This window comes from Mizuhopecten yessoensis, unplaced genomic scaffold (assembly GCF_002113885.1).
Source record: "Mizuhopecten yessoensis strain PY_sf001 unplaced genomic scaffold, ASM211388v2 scaffold7907, whole genome shotgun sequence".
Lineage (NCBI taxonomy): Eukaryota > Metazoa > Mollusca > Bivalvia > Pectinida > Pectinidae > Mizuhopecten > Mizuhopecten yessoensis.
Window position 1 is genome coordinate 802,633 of NW_018407282.1, and position 23,216 is coordinate 825,848.

The window sequence follows — 23,216 nt, forward strand, 5'->3', positions numbered from 1 at the left end:
CGTATACTTATTTTATCACTGCTATAGCGTATACTTATTTTATCACTGATATAACGTATACTTATTTTATCACTGATATAACGTTTATTTATTTTATCACTGATATAACGTATACTTATTTTATCACTGATATAACGTTTTCTTTTTTATCACTGATATAACGTATACTTATTTTGTCACTGATATAGCGTATACTTATTTTATCACTGATATAGCGTATACTTATTTTATAACTGATATAGCGTATACTTATTTTATCACTGATATAACATATACTTATTTTATCACTGATATAGCGTATACTTATTTTATCACTGATATAACGTATACTTATTTTATCACTGATATAGTGTAGACTTATTTTATCACTGATATAGCGTATACTTACGAAGTTGCCTGTATGTGATGTTGAATCTTTGTAACGTCACACTTTCTCCTAAGTCTACCTGCCAGAAAGGCATTGGATCGTTGGTACCAGTGTGACAGCATGTTTTTGCTGTCCAATCCGCGGTTGAATTACCGTCTACGACAAGTTGGGCCACATAATCTTGGTACGTTGAACTCTGTATGGCTGGCTTGTTCAGGGCAAGGTTCACTGAAAGTTATTTCGTTCCGTTTACAAATATTTTTTATCAAATCAATTATATTAGGATGCCGCCTAAAAATTGTATCTAGATATGTGATTATTATTAACATTGGTCCTTTCTATGTAGTGAAATAACTATTTTCAAAACTTAAACTAACAGACAAGCAGAGTAACATATGGTTAGACTCGGATATTTTTTGTATTTATGACGTTAAAGGGATTACATAAACCTTTCATGCTCCAAGACATGATTTAAGCATTTCACAACAGTTTAGTTAATTCATGGGAATCATTCTTTTTCATAACGTCAGCTATGTTTATGTAATACCTCTCCTTATATTTGAGCCAAAAATATAGAACGGAATCCTTATTACTTTGTTTTGGCTATAATGCTTGGAATACCCTTAGCATAATGTTTTTTTTTAATCTCATGTCAAGTGAGTTATTTAGTCTCAACTATTAAGAATAGCTTGTAGTTACCGCATACACTTTAGCAATATTAACTATCAGGCGCCAGGCAATAGAAGAAAGTACGCAAAAGACTGATTAAGGCCCGGTAGTCTAGTGGTCGGACGCCGGGCTCGTGGCCGAAGGGTTGTGGGTTCGAGTCACGGCACGGCACTGTGTTTTATCTTTGAGCAAGATACTTTACTCCTCTTGTTCCAGTCTACTCAGCTGTAAATGAGTACGTGGTTGGGCAGCGCTAAAATTGTTGAATGCTAGCCGTTAGCGCCGAAATGGCAGCTCCGGCTGTATGTTGGCTGGTTGCAAAGTCCCTATAACCACGGATAATAATTTGTGAACCGCTTTGAGACGACCTACGAACTAGGTTGTGATAAAGTGGTATATAAAAACCTCGAATTATTATTAGTATTTAAAATGCGATCAAAAATATGACATGTTACTTTTTCTTGGTTAAACATAATGTTGAACTCCTGAATTGATAAGTGTACTGTTTTGTCTATTTTATGATGATACGGTTATTTATTGACATATTATTAATAGTACAGACATTAATACAACACAGCCCCTCCCTTAACCTCCCCATGTGTTGTATTGTTTTCAAAACTGAAGAGATGAGACCTTGACCAGATAAGTTGTGTGAAACACACTTGACCATTGACCATACTTACTAGAACTATACTATCATAATGTAAATTAAGAAATTGTGATCCTACCAGCGTTTTTCTACGGGAGGTTTAGGTTGCGAAATCCGACGTTGAATAACTCTAGAATTTCGAGAATTAGATATTAAAAACTCATTTTGAATATATACCTGTCATTTAAGTCAGTTATGAATGAAGCACTCTTTTGATTAAAAGCAAAAGGTGTTTTCTGCATGTGTTCGTTTTGACTCCATAACGAATGAAAGTTGTCTTTGACGAGCTTTCCTAAAATTAAAGTGCACACCGATTAAGCAAGTGCTCAATAACAACCGCGTGGAAATTAAACTGAAAGAGTAAAACTATCTTGATCGGAGAAGTTGAATTTATAAATGACTTCGGCAAACAAAGTGCCACATTATTTGTCTTTTCTTCACAATTTTCGCTTGCACTTTAATTACTTCAGATTTAATTACGGTAAAAAGTAACAAAAGTTGTTTACGGCATTCTTATACAGCTGGCTTTGAGTGAAAAACATGGCTGAGGTTTTGTAGATATTATAATATTCATATATGATATAAACGATTAAGACTTAAACTTTGGGGGTAAATATAGAATCTGTTAATTAACGACTGCGCACAGTTCTAATACAAAGATTTTAAAAATGTTCACCGGATGATAAAATAAAGGTCAGTTTCATACAGATTTTAACTTCAAAAATGTGAATATCTTTGCTATATTGTATACTATTAGGTAACACACATTTCCCCTACATTCTCACTGGTTGGATCAAAATCATGTGAAGGTCGGTGATTTGTGATACTACATGTATGTCGGTGCTACTATTTTTAGAAATAGCAGGTTAATGTTCACTTGATGACGTCAGTTCAATTGAAACATTGATACACAGATACACACATTTATTCTGACAATATATGCATAAAATATGTACAGGATTACATTTATTCTTTCTACTTTATTTTGACGTCACCGCCATTGCTGACATATGTTCCATGCAGTATAATGAAGGGAAGAATTCTGCATGACGTCATCAGCACTTTCATTCTTATCTTTTTCTCTCACGTCTATTTTTGTGGAACGAGAATTATGATTATGCTGTATGGAAGTTCTGACATTCATTTGAGTGCCAAGAATTCATAAAGTAATCACCAGAACCGGTAGAATAGGATAGTCCAAAGACTGCTTTATTTTGTTCCCTTCGATTGAAAATATCGGAATAGGCCATTTTGATTGTGTATTTTTAAATGTGAAATTAGTATGAGATAGACATACTTAAAATCACGAGAATCGATCGACAGGTGGAGTAAGTGACCAGAATACAATTGTGGTTCTAAGTTCCTTCCCATTGATTAACATATAAGATATATTATAAGATTACTTTTTTTTCTAATTGAAAAGGAAAATAATATTTAGACATACAATTTATGAACAACTAAATTCTCATCTCTTACCTGATGCTGTTGAAATGTGAATACTACAGAGAACACAGATGCTTAAGAGGTAGTCCATTGTGTTATAATGTCATGATGGTTCTAACGATACCGGGATCTAAGTTGGACTTAGAAGGAAGTGAAATACGCTCTGATCATTTCCGGTGAAACAGATTAATGCCGTATATCCTCTTTAGTAACAGTCCGGGCGATTGAGCTGTACTATTTACGAGTCATAATGTACTTCCGCCGAGCTATTGTTGTATATATTGTAAATATCGATCAATGTATACATTTTAGTCGGGGTATGGAGCAGGGTTTCGCTGCTCCGCCAATATTTAAACTCACATTTATCAATATTTAGGTAGCACACAAATGTAGAAAACAGGAGAATTGAATTCTAAATGGTATCGTGAAATCGTACGAGAATTACAAATAAAAGCAGTTAGATAAGGGGATGCGATCTAGTATAAAGACTCATTGCAACTAAAGTCGTACAATATGTACCCGCATGCTGTTTGACAGACGACGCCAATATTAGGGTCAAATATTGTGGATGAATCGCTTAACATTCTGTTATGTTATTCTGTAGGACATGTTTCGCACACTTTGTTTTCGTGTTTCGCACATTTTAATTATCTATATACTTTTTTGATTTTGCAATACATAATGTTCATTTTTGTGTTGTTGTATCCTCAATTCCTGTTGTTGTCAAACCGTTTCACTTTAAAGTCTATTTTTTGATCTGGTGTCCTGACAATAATGTATATATCGAAATTAATTACTTTAATTAATTAAAAACATTAAATGTTCATATGAAATGGGTAAGTATAGAAAACATATAATATAATGACCGACTTTAAAACTAGCAGCTTTCATCAGTTACAGAGCCCTGTGAAGGGTGAGAGCAGCGATTTGTTTTTTAAATCAGTCGTTATGTCTTATTTTCTATACATAGATACATACATTTATGCTTTTCAACATAATACTGTGAAAATAATTGATAGAGATTTTAAAGAAAAATAGTTACTAATGTTTAATAAAACCCAATTAATTAAAAGTAATAATTCTAATGTTTTAAAAACGTCTTCTGGGATTTAATGTGAATCTATTTCCATTCATAAACCAGATGCGTATCTGCCTATACGCTGGTACGCAGATGAATCGAACCAAGTTTTCAAACAGAAAAAAAACCCCAACAGAACCCTGCCATGGACCCGCTGCTAAATTAATCCACTCCGAACAAGGGCTAGCTACGTCCCTGTATACCCATGATATCAACATCCCGTCAAGTGACTCGGCACAGCCATAGACACAAATATATTTTTTTTACGATAATCGGGATTACGTGATTGATCATCTGTTATCATCTTTATATAAGCTAATACAAATATTAGTCCACAGGTTTGATATACCAATTGGTCTAAACTACCATTGAAAGAGAAGGAGAGATGCTGACAACTCTTGAATTATACGAATTAATTAAGTCAGAAGTAGTTCAGCAACGTAATAAACATCGTTTTACAAGCAAACTTGTACTGGTGTCCCTTTATACATTACCTCTCATTAACAAGGTTGTCTAGAATTAAGGGAGGTAGTAGCGCTTTGTTAAGTAAAAACCAAATCAGAATATATATTTAAAATAAATTAATCAAATTTTATGGGCGGATTGGTCGAGTGGTTAACACTCCGACCTTCCACGCAGGCGGCCGGGGTTCGATCCCCGTAGTCGTCGTACGCATGGATATTTAGCGAAAGTGTTTTTCTCATGCCAAAACAACTCCAACAACCCAGGTGGAGTATACATTGGTCTGGGGTGGATATTGTAGTATTCAAGTGAGGTGGCACATAGGGAAATATTAGATATGTAGCCAGGTGGCATACGACTGGTAGTTCGCGCCTCAAAATTGTATTGATTGATGTATATGCTAATTGTATCAATTGCATATCTATTTACTGTAAACCGCGTTAAAGTGGAGCTAGATAGGGCGCTACATCAAATGTTGTATAATATTATTATTAATATTATTTAAGAAAAGAAGTATAATAACATATAAAATACTGTGACGTCTTTGTGTAGTCATACATTTTGGGTTCAATCAGTATAAAGAAACAAAACATTTAAAATTATATTAAAATACACGTAAGACAACATATCAACGATATATATATTTATGACGGGTTGGCTTGGTATTGTTTCTAATGTATAACGGAAACTCAAAGGAAATAATACCGGACAACGATCTCACCACGCGTCGGCGTCTCGGCGAGATAATCTAGATAAAACCTTTCAAGCAGATTATGCATATAGTATTTACAAAGCCTACCATATAAGCTTCGCATTTCCTTCTCACGCAATGTTGACATAGCCTGTACTTTCCGGCAGGACCGTATTTGTAGCTTAACATGTTAAGTAGTAGATGTTAAATGTTTCATGCTTGTTTAAGTAGTACCATGTTAAGAAGGGCATTTGTTAATATGTAATGTTTGTAAGAGTGAGAAAAATTTAAGGAAAGTGAATGTTGTGGAATTGAGTGAAGATGTGAATGTTGTAGGCCCCTTAAAACTGTATAACTCTTATATGGACTTTTGTTAAGATGTGAATGTTGTAGGCCCCTTAAAACTGTATAACTCATATGGACACTTGTTAAGATGTGCATATTATAGGCCCCTTAAAACTGTATAACTCATATGGACCTTTGTTAAGATGTGAATATTGTAGGCCCCTTAAAACTGTATAACTCTTATGTGGACATTTGTTAAGATGTGCATATTGTAGGCCCCTTAAAACTGTATAACTCTTATATGGACTTTTGTTAAGATGTGAATGGTGTAGGCCCCTTAAAACTGTTTAACTCTTATATGGACTTTTGTTAAGATGTGAATGTTGTAGGCCCCTTAAAACTGTATAACTCTTATGGACACTTGTTAAGATGTGAATATTGTAGGCCCCTTAAAACTGTATAACTCTTATATGGACTTTTGTTAAGATGTGAATGGTGTATGCCCCTTAAAACTGTTTAACTCTTATATGGACTTTTGTTAAGATATAATGATGTAAGATTGTTAAATAAGTACTATGGTAAGCTTAATCAAACATTTGATTTTGCGACTGTAATTCGTTTCAGAAATAAATCCACAACACTAAGTAATAGCTCCTATATGGAAAATTGCTAGAATAATCTTGATGAAGATAGGAAGCATGATATAATTTTGAGGGTATACAGGGGCGGATCCAGAATTTCCTAAAAGGNGGGGGGGCCGAGAAATTTTTCTCAATGGTCAACGGTGTGCTGCCGAAGGTCCACCGTCAAAAAATAAATGTAGGGACGCACAATATCTAGTCTTCAGACATTGTACCTACAGTACAGTACTTCATGTAATAGTTTGTCGTACAAAAGAACAAATAACACCATAACATCGTTGCTGTTTAATTAATGAGTTACTCATGGCATCACTAAGTTGCTTAACAAACGGATTATTTCAAATCAGTGCGACACCCAAGGCCACTAGCTATATAGTTTCGTGCCTGGTATAGAAATGGATTATGAAAACGTCATTCATTAGCACCCTTACACAGTATGAGGTTAATCGATATCGTTATTAACGTTTCATTACTCCGGGTATATTTTTACCGGGTATGACGTTATGTGAGTACCACATGTGGTGTAGGAAATACTTGCTCTAGCGGAGCACACAGTTTCTTCTCAAGCAGGTTGTGGAGTGTACATGTTTTTTTTTAAAGTCTCCCCAGTTCCTGTTGATGTCCCTTTCGGGCAACTTTGAATGAATAATTCCTCCCTGTGCGTGACGCTGCGGAACCTCCTTCAAATGTTATTAAAACCATGTTGTTCATACTGAAGGTTTACGTTTGGCGTTCGCGTCTGTTGCATAGAGACATTATCGCGTGACGTTACCGGAAACTTAGGTCATTATTTAATGGACGTTTTATTGAATGTTAATCTTTTCTTGACTAAACAGTTCATAACAAGATTTTGTACATGTTAAACGACAGAGTTTTACTTTCCCGTCAATGTTAACGCCGAATGAGGAAACAGCGAGATTCATTGCTAAATATTATTTTCCATAATCATGAAACTGTGATTTGATGATCTCATGATTCTGTGCTCAATCCTTGGATTTGTTTCAATTATGAGACACGATCAAAAAGTTAAGTGTTAACACTGAAAACAGAATGTGGCGTTGGGTCTCTCCAAATGTTTTCCAAATCATGGTTGATATGTGTTTTTTATCACCGGATATGAAATTAGGCTTGAGCACAAAATCTGTGCTTAAACACTAGACGGTTTGATAAATACTGTTCCTGATCATTTAGAACTGTATGAACTCTATCAAGCATATCAGTTGATGTCATTTAATCCAACAAGGAGGTCACATATGTCTTAGTGTTTGAAACTCTTTTGAAGAGGAGATTCCTATCTCAGAAAGGTAGCATGTAGCCTTAAGTTAAAATCATTTATCGAATAGAATGAGGCTGATAATTAAGATACAACAATGTAAATACGTGCAATTTTGAAATTAAAACAAGAGGCCCAATGGGTCTGCATCGCTCACCTGGTATAAATCTCACACTTGTAACCTTAAAAGTGATCTAAAATAAAGCTACAGGCAAAATATCAGTATTTATGATTAAAATTCATTCTAAACACCCTTTTAATTTTTTTTAAAACATTTCACCCCTGTCATTGAAAGTCGAACAAAGTCATTATGTTGAACACATTTTATAGCCTTTCTTTTCAGGATGCAACTTGCAAAGTATCAACATCCTGGGACCCATGGTTATTCAGAAGAGGTCGTTTAAAGATTTTAAACAAATTTGACCCCTGTGACCTTGAATATGATTCAAGGTCATACATTTAAACAAACTTGGTAGCCCTTGATCCTAGTATGCTACTGACTAAATATCATCACCCTGGGCATTTTGGTTATTGAGAAGAAGTTGTTTAATGTTTTTAACATATTTGACCCCTGTGACCTTGAATATGCGTGAAGGTNACGCTGCGGAACCTCCTTCAAATGTTATTAAAACCATGTTGTTCATACTGAAGGTTTACGTTTGGCGTTCGCGTCTGTTGCATAGAGACATTATCGCGTGACGTTACCGGAAACTTAGGTCATTATTTAATGGACGTTTTATTGAATGTTAATCTTTTCTTGACTAAACAGTTCATAACAAGATTTTGTACATGTTAAACGACAGAGTTTTACTTTCCCGTCAATGTTAACGCCGAATGAGGAAACAGCGAGATTAAACTTCATTGCTAAATATTATTTTCCATAATCATGAAACTGTGATTTGATGATCTCATGATTCTGTGCTCAATCCTTGGATTTGTTTCAATTATGAGACACGATCAAAAAGTTAAGTGTTAACACTGAAAACAGAATGTGGCTTTGGGTCTCTCCAAATGTTTTCCAAATCATGGTTGATATGTGTTTTTTATCACCGGATATGAAATTAGGCTTGAGCACAAAATCTGTGCTTAAACACTAGACGGTTTGATAAATACTTTCCTGATCATTTAGAACTGTATGAACTCTATCAAGCATATCAGTTGATGTCAGTTAATCCAACAAGGAGGTCACATATGTCTTANTCTAAACACCCTGTTAATTTTTTTTAAAACATTTCACCCCTGTCATTGAAAGTCGAACAAAGTCATTATGTTGAACACATTTTATAGCCTTTCTTTTCAGGATGCAACTTGCAAAGTATCAACATCCTGGGACCCATGGTTATTCAGAAGAGGTCGTTTAAAGATTTTAAACAAATTTGACCCCTGTGACCTTGAATATGATTCAAAGTCATACATTTAAACAAACTTGGTAGCCCTTGATCCTAGTATGCTACTGACTAAATATCATCACCCTGGGCATTTTGGTTATTGAGAAGAAGTTGTTTAATGTTTTTAACATATTTGACCCCTGTGACCTTGAATATGCGTGAAGGTCATTCATTTGAACAAACTTGATAGCCCTTTACCCCAGCATGCTACTGGCCAAATATCATCACCCTGAGCATTTTGGTTATTGAGAAGAAGTTGTTTTAAGTTTTTAACATATTTGACCCCTGATACCTTGAATATGGGTGAAGGTCATTCATTTGAACAAACTTTGTAGCCCCCTTTATCTCAGCATGCTACTGGACAAATATCATCACCCTGGGCATTTTGGTTATTCAGAAGAAGTTGTTTAAAGTTTTTAACATATTGACCCCTGTGACCTTGAATATCGGTGAAGGTCATTCATTTGAACAAACTTTGTAGCCCTTTATCTCAGCATGCTACTGGCGAAATATCATCACCCTGGGCATTTTGGTTATTGAGTAGAAGTTGTTTAAAGTTTTTAACATATTTGACCCCTGTGACCTTGAAAATGGGTGAAGGTCATTAATTTTAACAAACTTTGTAGCCCATCATCCCAGTTTGCTTCTGACCAAATATCGACACCCTAGGCCTTTCGGTTATTAAGAAGAAGTCGTTTAAAGTAAAATATTGACACCGGACGACGGACGACGGACGGACGGACGACGGACGTCACGCCACGGCATAAGCTCACTGGGCACTTCGTGCCAGGTGAGCTAAAAACCACCTTAGGCATATTAAGAACACGCACTTAAAAACATGGAGTAAGATTCCTGTTCAACTGGCATCGTTTGAATGCTTAGATAAATTGGTATCGTGAGGAAACTGTGTGCAATTTAATCACTGTTAAAAAGATCGGCACAATGTACACAAACCCAGAAAACTATTTCGTTTAAAAAGACAAAACGTAACAAAACAAATCGATAAATACTTATTTATTCACGGATATCCATACATTTTTTACGATAACCATGTTACTTAGTGAAAATATCATAGTCCTATTTCTTCGTATGAATTTATGTAATATAACCTTTTGTGACGTCATCAAATGATAATGTAATGCCATGAAATTAGAGTATGACGTCACAATAGAGACAATGTGGATGTATATAGACTTCCAAATCAAAAGTTCGTGACGATTTTTATAAATCTCATATGAAATAAAAACTCAAGTAAGATCATATATGTTTATGTATATGTTTCAAAAAAGTATTGTCAACAGTAAATTATCACATAACACTGGAATTACTTGTAATTGAGATATTGGACAATGAAGTAATTCGAACAGTGTAGACAATATAAGGTTGGCCAATTTTTGGAGCAATCCGTTCTTTTATTGAGACACAGAACAAAACACAGAACACTTACATTACATTAGTTTTCATTTTATATAAGCCTTATAAAACGAATTTAGATCTAAAAACTTCCGAATCTTTACAAATCTCTGAAGAGCATCACTTGAATACCTTTAGACTCGTTTTATAAAAAGTACCAGAAATATTCAATGAATTAAAATAGTGTGAGTATAAATATTAATAAAATGAAGAAGGCAATTAAAATATAAAAATTAAATAAACATAACAACAAAAAGTAACAAAATCAGTTTCTCCCATTATACAAATAAAACAATAATAAACAAATCAAGAAAATTAAACCAAATGACTTTGATGTTTAAATAATATACAGTAAAAACTAATGTGTATTTCAATCATGAATGGCAATCACACTAAATATAATGTATCCGAACAAATGTTCAGCATCGTTTTATCTCTTATTTTTAAATTAACTCAATTTACAACAGTTAACAAAGACAATTATTGGCGCGGGGGTCTTAATTTGGGAAGAAACTTGAGTACCCAGAAAAGCCCACGTGGCCGGGCAGGTAACCCCATACCTTTTCGCGTCCGATCAGGGAATCGAACCCCTGCCACCTTGGTGAAAGGCAAGTGCGCTATCAACTGCGCCCCGACCTCCGCTGGTAGTTTCTCTTCTGCTTCATTTCCATCCTTTCTCGTTTCAGTCATAGTTAATACATGACTGCAACATTGCTTTTGATTCAAGCAACAATATAAAGATATACATACAGTAATGTAAATTCTATATCAAACAGTTTTTGTCCATTTACATAACTCATAGTTTTGTGCAAGACTGTGGAATTGCAAATAAATGGACATTATATCGTAGAAGTCTCGGACTCTATTTAGTTCCGGAACTAGTATCGTACTGAACCGTCACGAGGACTGCTATTTACATCCTAATGCCGAACTGTGGCAACTTATGGGACTAGTTTGTTTTAACTGTGGCCGTCTGTGGCGACTGGTATTGGCCTACAGACTAGAAATGTAATGGCATTGTTGCCACATAAAAGGACAAGTGGCAAACTGCTGTCGCCTAGGAGACAGCAGGTAACCTTATACTGTCTGTAGCGTTGGACTGGGGCCACCTTGTAGACCAGTATTGAACTGTTGACTGAACATGGCCACTATTGAGACTAAAATTGAACTGTTGACTCAGCTGTGGCCACTATGGAGACAAGTATCGAACTGTTGAATGACTGTGGCCGCCATGAATACCGGTATTGAATTGTCGACTGAATTGTGGCCACACTAGAACCTGGTACCGACAAACTACTGCCTGGAGTGTCACACTGTGGCCGTCATTGGGACTGTTTTTGTCATATTGACATCATTTTGTAGTATGGAACGCAGACCACCGTAGTGACTATGATTGATCCTATGTCCAACCGTAGAATAACACTTCGATCGGCATTCGTGATTTTTCCGTAATTTAATGCGCTTTTAAAAAATTAACTTCACCTCATCCATACCTCGCTTATTCATTCAAATAGATCGATGTTGAGTCAATGTATTCCTCCAGTGATTGGTATATTACACGGATGTCCTCCTGAAATTATTAAAACATGTGTATTTTCCTAAAAGATAATTCAATAGTCATATAAAAGGAAGGCATTCTTTTCTTGAAAGAGTGAATCAAATGTGTATAAAACATGTAATATGTATTTAAAGGAAAGTATTTATGCCAAATCTAGGTTTGAATAAACATCAAGAAAAATAATCATTTATATGAGAAGTATTGCCCTATGAGTGTTAACATAGACATATTCTGTATTTCACAGTGAATTTATACGAATACCTCGTCTTGATTTCTAAATTTTATAATTCGTAAATAAATTTGATTTTTTTTAGACTAGAACACTGACAGGTCAGTAAGGGCCCCGTCTTGTGGCAATATATCCCCCATAATCATCAAGAAGCAATCTGGCCATATAGCTGAGCTTGGCGTTTGACATTTGGACTTCAAAAAGAATCGCAAGGAAGCAAAATATACATTTTACATGTACTATGATGTGAGTTTTGTTTCCTTCCACCTCCGTATTTGCTGGGCTAACAGAAATGTAAATACCGGTGCAATGTTCATTTGTTAGCTTTGATTTGTTCTATTTCAACTTATATACCTCCTCCATCAAGAGCCAGGGTCAAAGTCAGGGATCCACTTTGTCTTAAACCTTTGGACCCAAATGACCTTGACCATTAACCCAGTGAACCTGATCTTTGGTTAGTTGACTTAATTTTTAAACTTTTAAACTTTTTAAACTTGACCTTGACCCTTTGGACCCCGTAACCTGGACCTAAGGTCAGTTGACTCTGTGTTAAGTTCTAAACAAGTTTGATACATAATAACATAAAAAAAGTTCATCAGTAAAAAGTTACAATAATTGACCTTGACATTGACTACGTGACCTTGACCTTAAGTCAGTTGATGACTCCTTTTTAAATTCGGACCAACTTTGCTTCATTATGTCATTACAAAATGTTCATCAGTGAAAAGATACAAAATGTAACCTTCACCTTTGACCCAGTGACCTTGACCTTTGGTCAATTGACTCCTTGTTTAATTCTGAGCAACATTGCTTCAAAGTGTCATACCAAAATGTTCATCAGTGAAAAGATACAAAATTTAACCTTGACCTTTGACCCAATGACCTTGACATTTGGTCAGGTTGACTCCTTGTTTAATTCTGATCAACTTTGCTTCATCATGTCATAACAAAATGTTCATCAGTAAAAAGATGCGAAATTTGACCTTGACCTTTGGATCTAATGACCTTAACCTTTGACTTCAACTGTTTACCTCAGTGTGTCTCTTTTTTAATTCCGAACAACTTTGCTTCATAATGTCGTAAAATCCTCATTTGTGAAAAGCTACAAAATTTGACCTTGACCCCTGATCCGATGATCTTGACCTTTGACCTTGAATTTTGACCTCAATGTGTATTTTTGTGAACTGAACATCTTGCCCAAGTTTCATGTACATCGGTCAATAAATACCAAAGTTATCAGTCAGGAACAAATTTTGTTGACGGACAGACAGACAGACAGAGTGATTACTATAGGGCACCCGTATCTCCGATACGGGGCCCTAATTAGTAACCCCAACCAAGACCACTTAAAACAACCAATATTCTCAGTACAATTTCCTACATTATGTTTTAGTCAGAAAAAGCTTCATTTTTATATCCAATGATGAAAGACTAAATGTACTTCAAAATTCACTATTTCATTACCTGCACACCAGCGATGTTAGCCCACCGTATGGTTGTCCATCACTTATATAAATGTGTTTATCGGATATCTGGCTGTATTTAACAATCTTCATGAGAAGTTTGGCTTGGTTTTATTTTATTTAACGTCCTATTAACAGCTGAATAGTTATTACTATTTGAAATAGAACGTATTTGAATACTGACCATTTACCTTGCAAATAAGAATATTTCAATACATTAAAAGTTCACTGCAACTGAATATATGTTAATCTTATAGAATACCAACTCGCAAGTTGCATTTGTATTGCAACACAATGAAGAAACCACAATCATAGATAGCCCGGATGTTTAATAAATTAATAACAAACCATTGTGTTGAAGGTGTCAGGTCGTCTGGTCTGGATTTCTCTTGCGGCATCGAAAACATCAACAGTGTTATCTAGGTCCATCCTTTCAATAACAGTTTTGAGCAAGCAGAATGGAACACAATTGGTTTTTCCATCTCTGCAAAACAAAATAGAGTATTCTTTGAAGATTCATTTAACTTCGTATACAGCCAAACATGCATTAAATGACCACCCTCAGAAACTCCAAAGAATGGTCTCTTAATGTAAGTGTCTCTTAAAGGAGCTTGTCACAAAAACAGGTTTGACTGTGTCTATATTCAGATTTCTTATGCAAATATTTGCTTTCATATGAATAAGCTTTCAGTGCTGAATATCTGTATCATTGTTCGTAGATTGTTTTTTTGATTTTCAAGATATAGTAAGTATTGACATCTATTAAGATTATTTACTTTAAAGAACTATTACGGAAATGTTATAAGGAAAAACTGTCTTAATTCCTCTTTCGTCACATCCTCAATTGATATTTAGTGATTTTAATCATTTTTGGTTATGACCTCACAGTGACAACAATCGATTAATATTTAGTGTATCACGATATTAAGCAAAACGTAATTTTTGGATTGTAAGACAATATTGTTTCCTTTCTATAATTATGTGTAGGTTCAATATCATATGATATTACTATTCACATATTCGTTTCTAGTTGATAAAACAATCGAAAATGGGATTTCCCCACACAAATACGATGTGCTGTATGCTATTCTGTTTTCTTCTACTCAGTATCTCCTTGAAATTGTGTATTACCTGCAAACAACTGTTATGGCAGTAGTTTTTCGTGCCGCCTCTAGACGAATCGTTGACGAAACAGCATTAGCCAATCTACGTGTGGCTATCTTATTGGTGTCCCGATCTCTTACTGAAGTCAGCAAAACTTTCAGTTGTCTTTTCTCTTTATCCTAAGAAAAGAAGAAAATTTAATATTCATGTTTCCGTTAGATCATTCTGTAAATAAATGCGTGTGTACAAGTATTCACAATGCTGTCAGTAGTTATAACTATACAATATGAACTACACACTATATGACTCAACGCTCACATTTCTATATATATATAGATATAAATTACCATTACCCTTGCTCTCAGTTTGAGGATGTAACATCACCTAGATTTTACCAGATTTATACGGCTGATGTCGTCGAAGCAGAAGACGCTTACCCTTCACGAACACATGGTCTTATTCTCCTTAAACGTTTGCATGAGATCCATTTACATTCTTTCCTTGTTCATGTTTGACCAAGTTTTATCGATTTTGAGATTTGATAACGGTTTTATTGACACTTAAATATTCTCTTTTATTTCTTTGACTTTAGATACAAACATTTGATGATTAACATCGGTTGATTATTTCATAAACAAATCAAAATGTTAATACACTAATCACGTTATTTAGACCCTGTTAGTTTAATTATCAGTTCACAGACTTTGATGTAGAATATCGTAAATCATTAAGAACTCATCATGAAAGTGGTATGACAAAGAGTCAAAATAAATGAAATTTTTCTAAACACTCATTTTTGAAATAAGCGATTGATACTTATTTGAAAACACGCTTTTGAAATCAACGTATCTGCTACGATAACAGTTAAGACTATTTCAGCATTCATAGAAATATTTAATAATTTACCTGTTGTTTGTGTAGGCAGATGTCCACTTCTTGAGTATCACCAAGATCCTTAATTGTGCCCGACATGCTGATTTTGAATACCTCTATTTCAAGATCTGACTGATCGTCCTCAGGAAGCAACTGCACATCCTATGAGACAAACATGAACTACTATTCTGAACGTTTTTTTTTTTTGTATATGGTTACAAATCATGCTACTGTGACCTTCTCGATAAAGTTAATTTCTGTGTATTCATACATTATTATTATATTGTTGTTTTTCTTCATTTTTATTTTCTTAATATTTTTACATGTATATACAATACAATACAGTATATTAACGTGACATAACATAACATAAAACAAACATATATTTGGACACACATATTCATTCATTATCATACAAATACCATTTCAATTATCAGAAAGGAAAGGTAGGATTGTTTAAAATTTGTATTTTAAATTTGATTTCTCTTTGAGCTGTTAGTGTGAGGATAATCAATATTTACATTTACTCAATATAACAACTATATGTATAAATAGATAAGTTACTTATGACAAATTGGTCCGATATTAGTTCTTAATAGTAGGAGCTTTTAACATTTCCCAGACTCTTAAACCGGAGAAAAATTAACCTGTCGATAGAGAAAAAACACAATAATTGGTTTGGAAAGGCAAATGTACTTTTAAGACAGGATGTTGATATACAGAAAGAGACATATTATAAAATCACATTTTAATGATAACCCTAGACCTGTTCTTCGTTAGAAATCAAACGTTGATGCATACAAAAACATAATTCACAAAATTCCATTTGAATGTTAACACAAAAGCAGTATCTCAATAATCCGAACTTTCTTAATTGATTTTTTTAATGGGAGACGATTCAATTTAGAAGTCTGATTACTCACACTTTCTGGTCTGTCGAGCAGAACAACAATTTGAGAGTTATAGTCATAGACCATACGCCAGAAATCCACACATGTATCTTCCAACGGTAACTGTGTAGCCAAAAAACCATAGGACCTGGAACAGGACTGAAATATCAAAGGTATTAGAAAATTAACATTAATGATAAAAAGCAAAAAAAAAAAAAAAAGCAACTTGTACATAATTTACACATTTGTGTAATACGCTTCACTGGTCATTTGTCTGATGAAGGCGACAGAGTACATACCGTACTAGACATCGAAACGTCACAAATAAAAACTTATTGGTTGTGCTTCCTGGATATTCATATTGCTCGATGTGAAAATAGAAAAAGAACGTATATACCGGTTTAGTGGGTATTAAATATCTTTACATTCATTATGTTTCATGAATATTGGGGTAATAATGAATATTGGGGTGATTAACGATACATTTGCACTCGTGCGAAGTAGAAGTAAAAATATAGGTAAATAAATACGTACTCGTGAAATACATTTGATTTACAATGAAATACTTTTTTTTTTTTTAATTTCATCACCAATACAAAATTTACACATGTAACGTTTCGTTTAATTCCTTTCGGTAGTTTTCGAGAAAAATGGCGGAAACCTCCCTCGCGGTAGAAAGCGCAAAAACAATAAGTCCCCCCACTTCGTTTTGGGGACTTAATTATTAAAGTTACACTAAAAGTGTTATACAAAGTTATCAATGTCAAGAAACCACGACAAACTACTTACTGGTAGGACTACCGCGTTGATGTAATCGTCTCTTCCCTCCATGGGCGATTTTAATCGTACCCGAAATCGATTGACTAAAATAAAAAGAATCGAAACCTCGACAAAACCAACAATGAAGGACGAACAATGTGCCAAAAATATTTTTTAACATTCCTTCTAACGGATGTATTTCTGGTATGTTTGGATGTTATGTGTATCAAAATAGTTCCAAAATAGAAACGAAAGAAGCGGAAATAAATACATGTTATCAAAAATTATTTTAAAAACACATAGAAAACATATACATAATGAGAAATAATGAAAATATAACAAAAATAGCATATTTAACTATATTTGATATTTGCTTATAAAAAACAATACCTGGTATGCAATCTCTTGACCTGTTCTTCGGTATGTTTGCATTCGAAAGTGCAATCGAATAGTCTTTTTCAACAAATGCTTGTTTTGTTTTGTTCAGGGCCTGTTATAAAGCGTCAAAGAGGAAACGTCTTGAATGTGTATTAAATGCAAAGTTATTCCTTAAAATAACGTGTATGCTGTTATATAACATACAATCACAAAGTTACCTTATCATAGTATACATATCTAAAGTAAAGTATTAACATGATTTTATATACAATTGGAAAATACAGTTTTATCAATGAATGTTTTTTTTATAAATGACATATTTTTGTATATTGATAAGTTCGTAACTAATCGTTAACTTACATTTAATAATATTGAGTTAGTGTATTAATATATTTTACTTCAAATTCGTCTTGTATCCGATGGTGTCGATTGTCTTGATCTACTCCGAATCGACCTTTAGGGATTGACGTATCTGGAAATGACAAACTGACATCTAAGGCGTCGTGTAGAGCTATGTATTGCTCCTGAAAAGAAATGTCAGTGCATCAGAAGAGTATTTATAGAAGCAAATTAAATTGTAAAAAATACGGAGGGATGCTAAAGATATACACGGTGCATGCTATTATCTCCCTTGGTCTTGTTTTTTCGCTTTATTTGTGTGTATTTTAAAAGTAATCCTATTTATTTCTTTTTCTAGTGAGATACAATATGAGTTTCAACAGATAGTTAAATTTAAACAAAATGTCATTTCTGAACATGGAATATTATTGATTGGTGATAAGTGTATTTTTAATTTCGATTATAAATTCACCTTAATGTGTTTTATCAGTGTTCTAAGTGACATCACATGAATCGCATTTCTATTAAAAGATTTTTAATACCGAAAAAATATACATTATTTACGATTTCTTATCATGGTTTTATATTGCCATCAAACACTATTTTAAATATTTCCATATTATCCCAATGTGCATGCAAATGGAATATGTATATTTCATCTGAGTGAAGAAAAAGGGTATGCTTGTCAAAGACTGATTGAATAGTGATAAGTATGTGCAAAATATAGCACATCGAACGTGCAAAGTAAATTTCATAACTAGATTATCAAAAATTAATTTATAGTACACAAAAATAGCTCACCACTGTCTGGATCATATTCAGCCTGTCTTTGCGCATCGTCAGGGTGTACTGGTAGACGTCTATTGTCTGGGACGATTGAGAATGTTTCAAGAGAGCATCGAGAGCGATATAGGTACCAGTCCTACCTATTCCAGCGCTTCAAACAAAATATATCACAACATTAGCCAGAGTTTATCATAAAGTGTGTGATACCCGAGTATTCTATTACGAATTTATTTTAAATGTCATGAATTATGGGCAACATAGCTTATCGTGTGTAAAAAGATGCTATAAAAGTATATACTTGATTCATTGAATTTTCAGTATAAGCTAGAAATTCAGGTCATCTTTTTCAGTAAATACATATAATGTGTATGCAAAAAATAATTCCTTTGTGTGACATTTATCATGAATATATTAATATGTATTCATCATATAACATACACTTTAAAGTGGTTTTATTCTAAAGTTACAAATCGGACCATATACCATGATACCATACCTTAGTCTTGTTCTAAAGATACATATTAGAAAATATACCATCCCGTAGTGTTGTTCTAAAGTTACAAATCAGAACATATACCATACCGTAGTATTGTTCTAAAGTTATTGATCGGGAGATATACCATACCGTAGTCTTGTTCTAAAGTGACTAATCGGGAGATATACCACTTAGTCTTGTTCTAAAGTGACTTATCGGGAGATATACCACTTAGTATTGTTCTAAAGTTACTGATCGGGAGATATACCACTTAGAATTGTTCTAAAGTTACTGATCGGGAGATATACCATACCGTAGTCTTGTTCTAAAGTGACTAATCGGGAGATATACCACTTAGTATTGTTCTAAACTTACTGATCGGGAGACATACCACTTAGTATTGTTCTAACGTTACTGATCGGGAGATATACCATACCGTAGTCTTATTCTAAAGTTACAAATCAGAACATATACCATGATATCATACCTTAGTCTTTCCTTCATATTGATGCCCTAATTTGTGAACCGCTTTGAGACGACCTGCGAGCTAGCTAGGTTGTGATAAAGTGGTATATCAGAACCTCGAATCATTATTATCATAAGTCACCTTTTCTGATTAGTAGTAACTCTAATTTAATTATTGATAGATTAAACAAATATAATTCTGAACAAAAAATCAACACTACAAATGGCAGAAAACCTTAATGAGTTATTTTGAAGAAAAAATTCTTTCAACACCAAGTAAGAAAGATAAAATGAACTTACATTAACTTTCAATTACAAAATATTCCTGATTGTTTTTGCATTGTTTAAAAAAAAATAAAAAAAAATAACGTACATGTAACTTGGGAGAGTTTTAACCAAAACTTAATATCATGACTATAAACTTCCTTGGAAGTTAACCAACAAGACAATTTTGCTTACAAGCCTTAATGCATCATTTAAATTTCAACTTTAATAGACAGTAAGTAATATTGCTCCATGATATTTTTTAATTGTCAGAGTTTGAATATACATACCTCCTACGTTGGAGTTAATGATTTATATTTTAGCTGTTCGAAGTGCAGTGAAACCAATTTATACCAGCTTCAGGCACAGATGACCTTGAATATACTGTAACGATTACCGTGAAATTTGACTTAATCGATCTCTGATATTATTGACATTTGACTATGAGACAGTTTGTAGTATCTGACATGATGTTAAGGACCCTTGATAATTGTTTTATTTCTGACTTGATCACTGAAATTAAGGAATGTCACTTACCTGCAATGTACAACCAACGGTCCCGGTAGGCTAGTCTGTTGTTGATCTACTGACCGTTGGAACTGGACCAACTGGAACGGGTTAGGAACGCCGTGATCCGGCCAGGTGATGAAGTGGAATTGGAACATTGTGCGCTTTTCTTCAGTCTTTGAAAAACATGTTTATCTTAATAATTTTTGAGAAAAAGTTTGACGCTTAACATTTTCAAGTTTAAAATATGCTACGAATAACGTTTTGTAAAGAACGACAGTTATATGTATGCAATTGTTCGCGAAATAATTGTGATCTGCAATAGACAGAAAGGGATTTATCTACAACCTATTTGTTGAATGTTGAATTACATGCCCAAAAAGGTCGTGACATACCTCTTGATTCATTATACTCAAAGTCCGGGATATAAAAGCTAGGAGACGCTTTTCCTCCATGACGGTTACCGATAGATGTCCATTAGTCATCGTTTTACCGACAGGCGGCCAGTAAGGATGACATTTCGACTAAAAATTGAAAATTGAATAACCAGTTAATATTTGCATGTATAATTTACAATCATTATTTTATCAGAGCTGCACATCGGTCTACATTACAGTTGCTGTGTGTCCACAGATAAGAACGAGTTTGAGATTTTGTATCATTGTTTCATTAAAACCTGTTTATTTACACAATTTTCGATCCTTTTTTCTTTTCAGCTCTAACTAGAAATATGTGACGTCATCTTACTGTTCACTCTTACGTAACAGTGGGTAATATTAAACATGTCACACGGAAATATTATCTGATAGTTTTATACCATTGATAAACAGCCTGATAAATTGTATCAGGAGTGATTTATTGTAGTAAAAATCATATCTATATATCGTCCAATATAATTTCAAAATTATTCTAAAACGCTTGACCGTACATGTACAATACTCGTTCTAGAGATATTGAAGCATATGAAATCACAAAGTATAAAGTACATAAATAAACACTTTAGAATTTACATTATTGTTCCCCCCTGGTAACAAAATCAGACATAGTTTTTACAAAAACTAAACAAAGTGAAGTTTCTGTTTTCCTAGCATCATTGATACAAATGGAAAGAACCCAAACCGAACGTCTGTGATTAGGCGAGCTGAAATATGATGAACTTTTGCCTAATGTTTATAACGCTGATGTGAGCTGTTTGCTAGTACGAGTAACCAGACATAATGTAATGACCTGGACCTTCTGCAAACGACCAGTTATTGAAGCGGATGACCACAGTGCATGGCATAACCGTAGTCTTAACGAGATGTTAAACGTGAATGCACTAAATTCGTTCATGTTTCTGTAGTGGTGAACACCCAATATCTAATATACCTGATCTGGTTGATAACCTCAGGGTTTTTCGATATCATTTTATTTTCCTCCATGTTTATTTGAATTAAACTCATAGACATTTTACAACGATACTACCTTGGTTCCTTCCTTTAGGTTTGTAACCATTACTATTTTCCCCGAATTCTGCTCCCAAATCATTCTCCAAAAATCCCATACAGTTCCTTCCTTCGGACCTGTAAATGCAAATTACTTGTTAGTCCGCATCTTTTATTACAAAAACATGTTTATTCCGACGGTTTTATATAGATCATCAAGACTTGACCGTGAGGCCGTTTTGGAAGCGTTTGAGCCCTGATGCGCTGGAAAGCGCAGGTTAATATTGATATTTATTTATTGCACATAAAATGTAATAAAAAAATCTATATGAATAAAATCTATCCAAAACAATTACTGAAACGCAGGTTGATGTAGCAATCTCCTCAACTAGGTTTGCAGATTATCAAACATCATGATTAGAAAATTTATATTGTTTTAATACTATTGCGACAATGGAGAGACATGATAACTGACCTTGTGTTGCAATGTATTGCTGCTCCTCGGTAACGGACTGGAAAAAAGAAAACGCATGACGGATAAGATTGTAATGTATCTGATACAAATCATAATCAGTTATAATCAGTTTTAATATAACTAACACTCACATCTACATATCCTTGTCATGTTTTTATGATGTATATTTACATAATATCAATGCACGTACATCTATAAACGCTTAATAAAGTGATATCTACATGATTTTACTTTAACTTATTGCTATAAACTGTTAGTTTAAATATTCTCCATATAAGTCAAAGGAACTAATGTCTAAGTACATTAACTAGTTATAAACATGTTGTTTTAATGTACGCAAATTCATATGTGGTAGGCTAGGTTATACTTTCAAATTTGAAGACAATTTAAAAAAAAAAAAAAACCTTCAAGAAACTAACCTCCATGTAATACTAAACACATACATCTGCTAACAGTATACATTGAACACTATTTGAGCGTATCTATATTAATGTGATACAATGCATTATTTTCTTTGTAATGTTACAGTGTATAGTTGATATTAGTTGTATATAATGTCAATGTACACACGTCCATACCCTAATAGTGTCAGTTTTATAAATGATTAATGTCAATGTACATACGTCCATACCCGAATAGTGTCAGTTTTATAAATGATTAATGTCAGTGTTCACACGTCCATACCCGTATAGTGTCAGTTTTATAAATGATTAATGTCAATGAACACACGTCCATACCCGAATAGTGTCAGTTTTATAAATGATTAATGTCAATGTACGTACGTCCCTACCCGTATAGTGTCAGTTTTATAAATGATTAATGTCAATGTACACACGTCCATACCCGTATAGTGTCAGTTTTATAAATG

At 33.9% G+C, this 23,216-nt stretch overlaps 2 protein-coding genes across 2 annotated transcripts in view; both read right to left on the reverse strand.

The window, feature by feature from the left end:
* LOC110454560 (fucolectin-1-like) overlaps positions 1–3,250 on the reverse strand; it is an 8,498-nt gene extending 5,248 nt beyond the window's left edge. The window contains exons 1-2 of the mRNA XM_021504131.1: positions 3,162–3,250; positions 389–595 (exon numbers count right to left, since the gene is read on the reverse strand). Of these exons, the coding sequence (XP_021359806.1) occupies positions 389–595; positions 3,162–3,219 (265 nt within the window). The 5' untranslated portion in view covers positions 3,220–3,250. The remainder of the gene's footprint in view (positions 1–388; positions 596–3,161) is intronic.
* Positions 3,251–10,640: 7,390 nt separating this feature from the next.
* On the reverse strand, positions 10,641–22,407 carry LOC110454572 (receptor-type tyrosine-protein phosphatase T-like). The gene is made up of 13 exons (XM_021504154.1): positions 22,349–22,407; positions 21,914–22,011; positions 20,845–20,973; positions 20,480–20,625; positions 18,754–18,889; positions 18,012–18,137; positions 17,626–17,725; positions 17,266–17,339; positions 16,510–16,635; positions 15,620–15,748; positions 14,741–14,892; positions 13,958–14,093; positions 10,641–11,929 (listed from the first exon to the last, which is right to left on the reverse strand). Exons 2-13 carry the CDS (start codon positions 21,974–21,976, stop codon positions 11,858–11,860), a joined length of 1,389 nt encoding a protein of 462 aa, XP_021359829.1. The 5' UTR covers positions 21,977–22,011; positions 22,349–22,407; the 3' UTR covers positions 10,641–11,857.
* Positions 22,408–23,216: the final 809 nt, after the last annotated feature.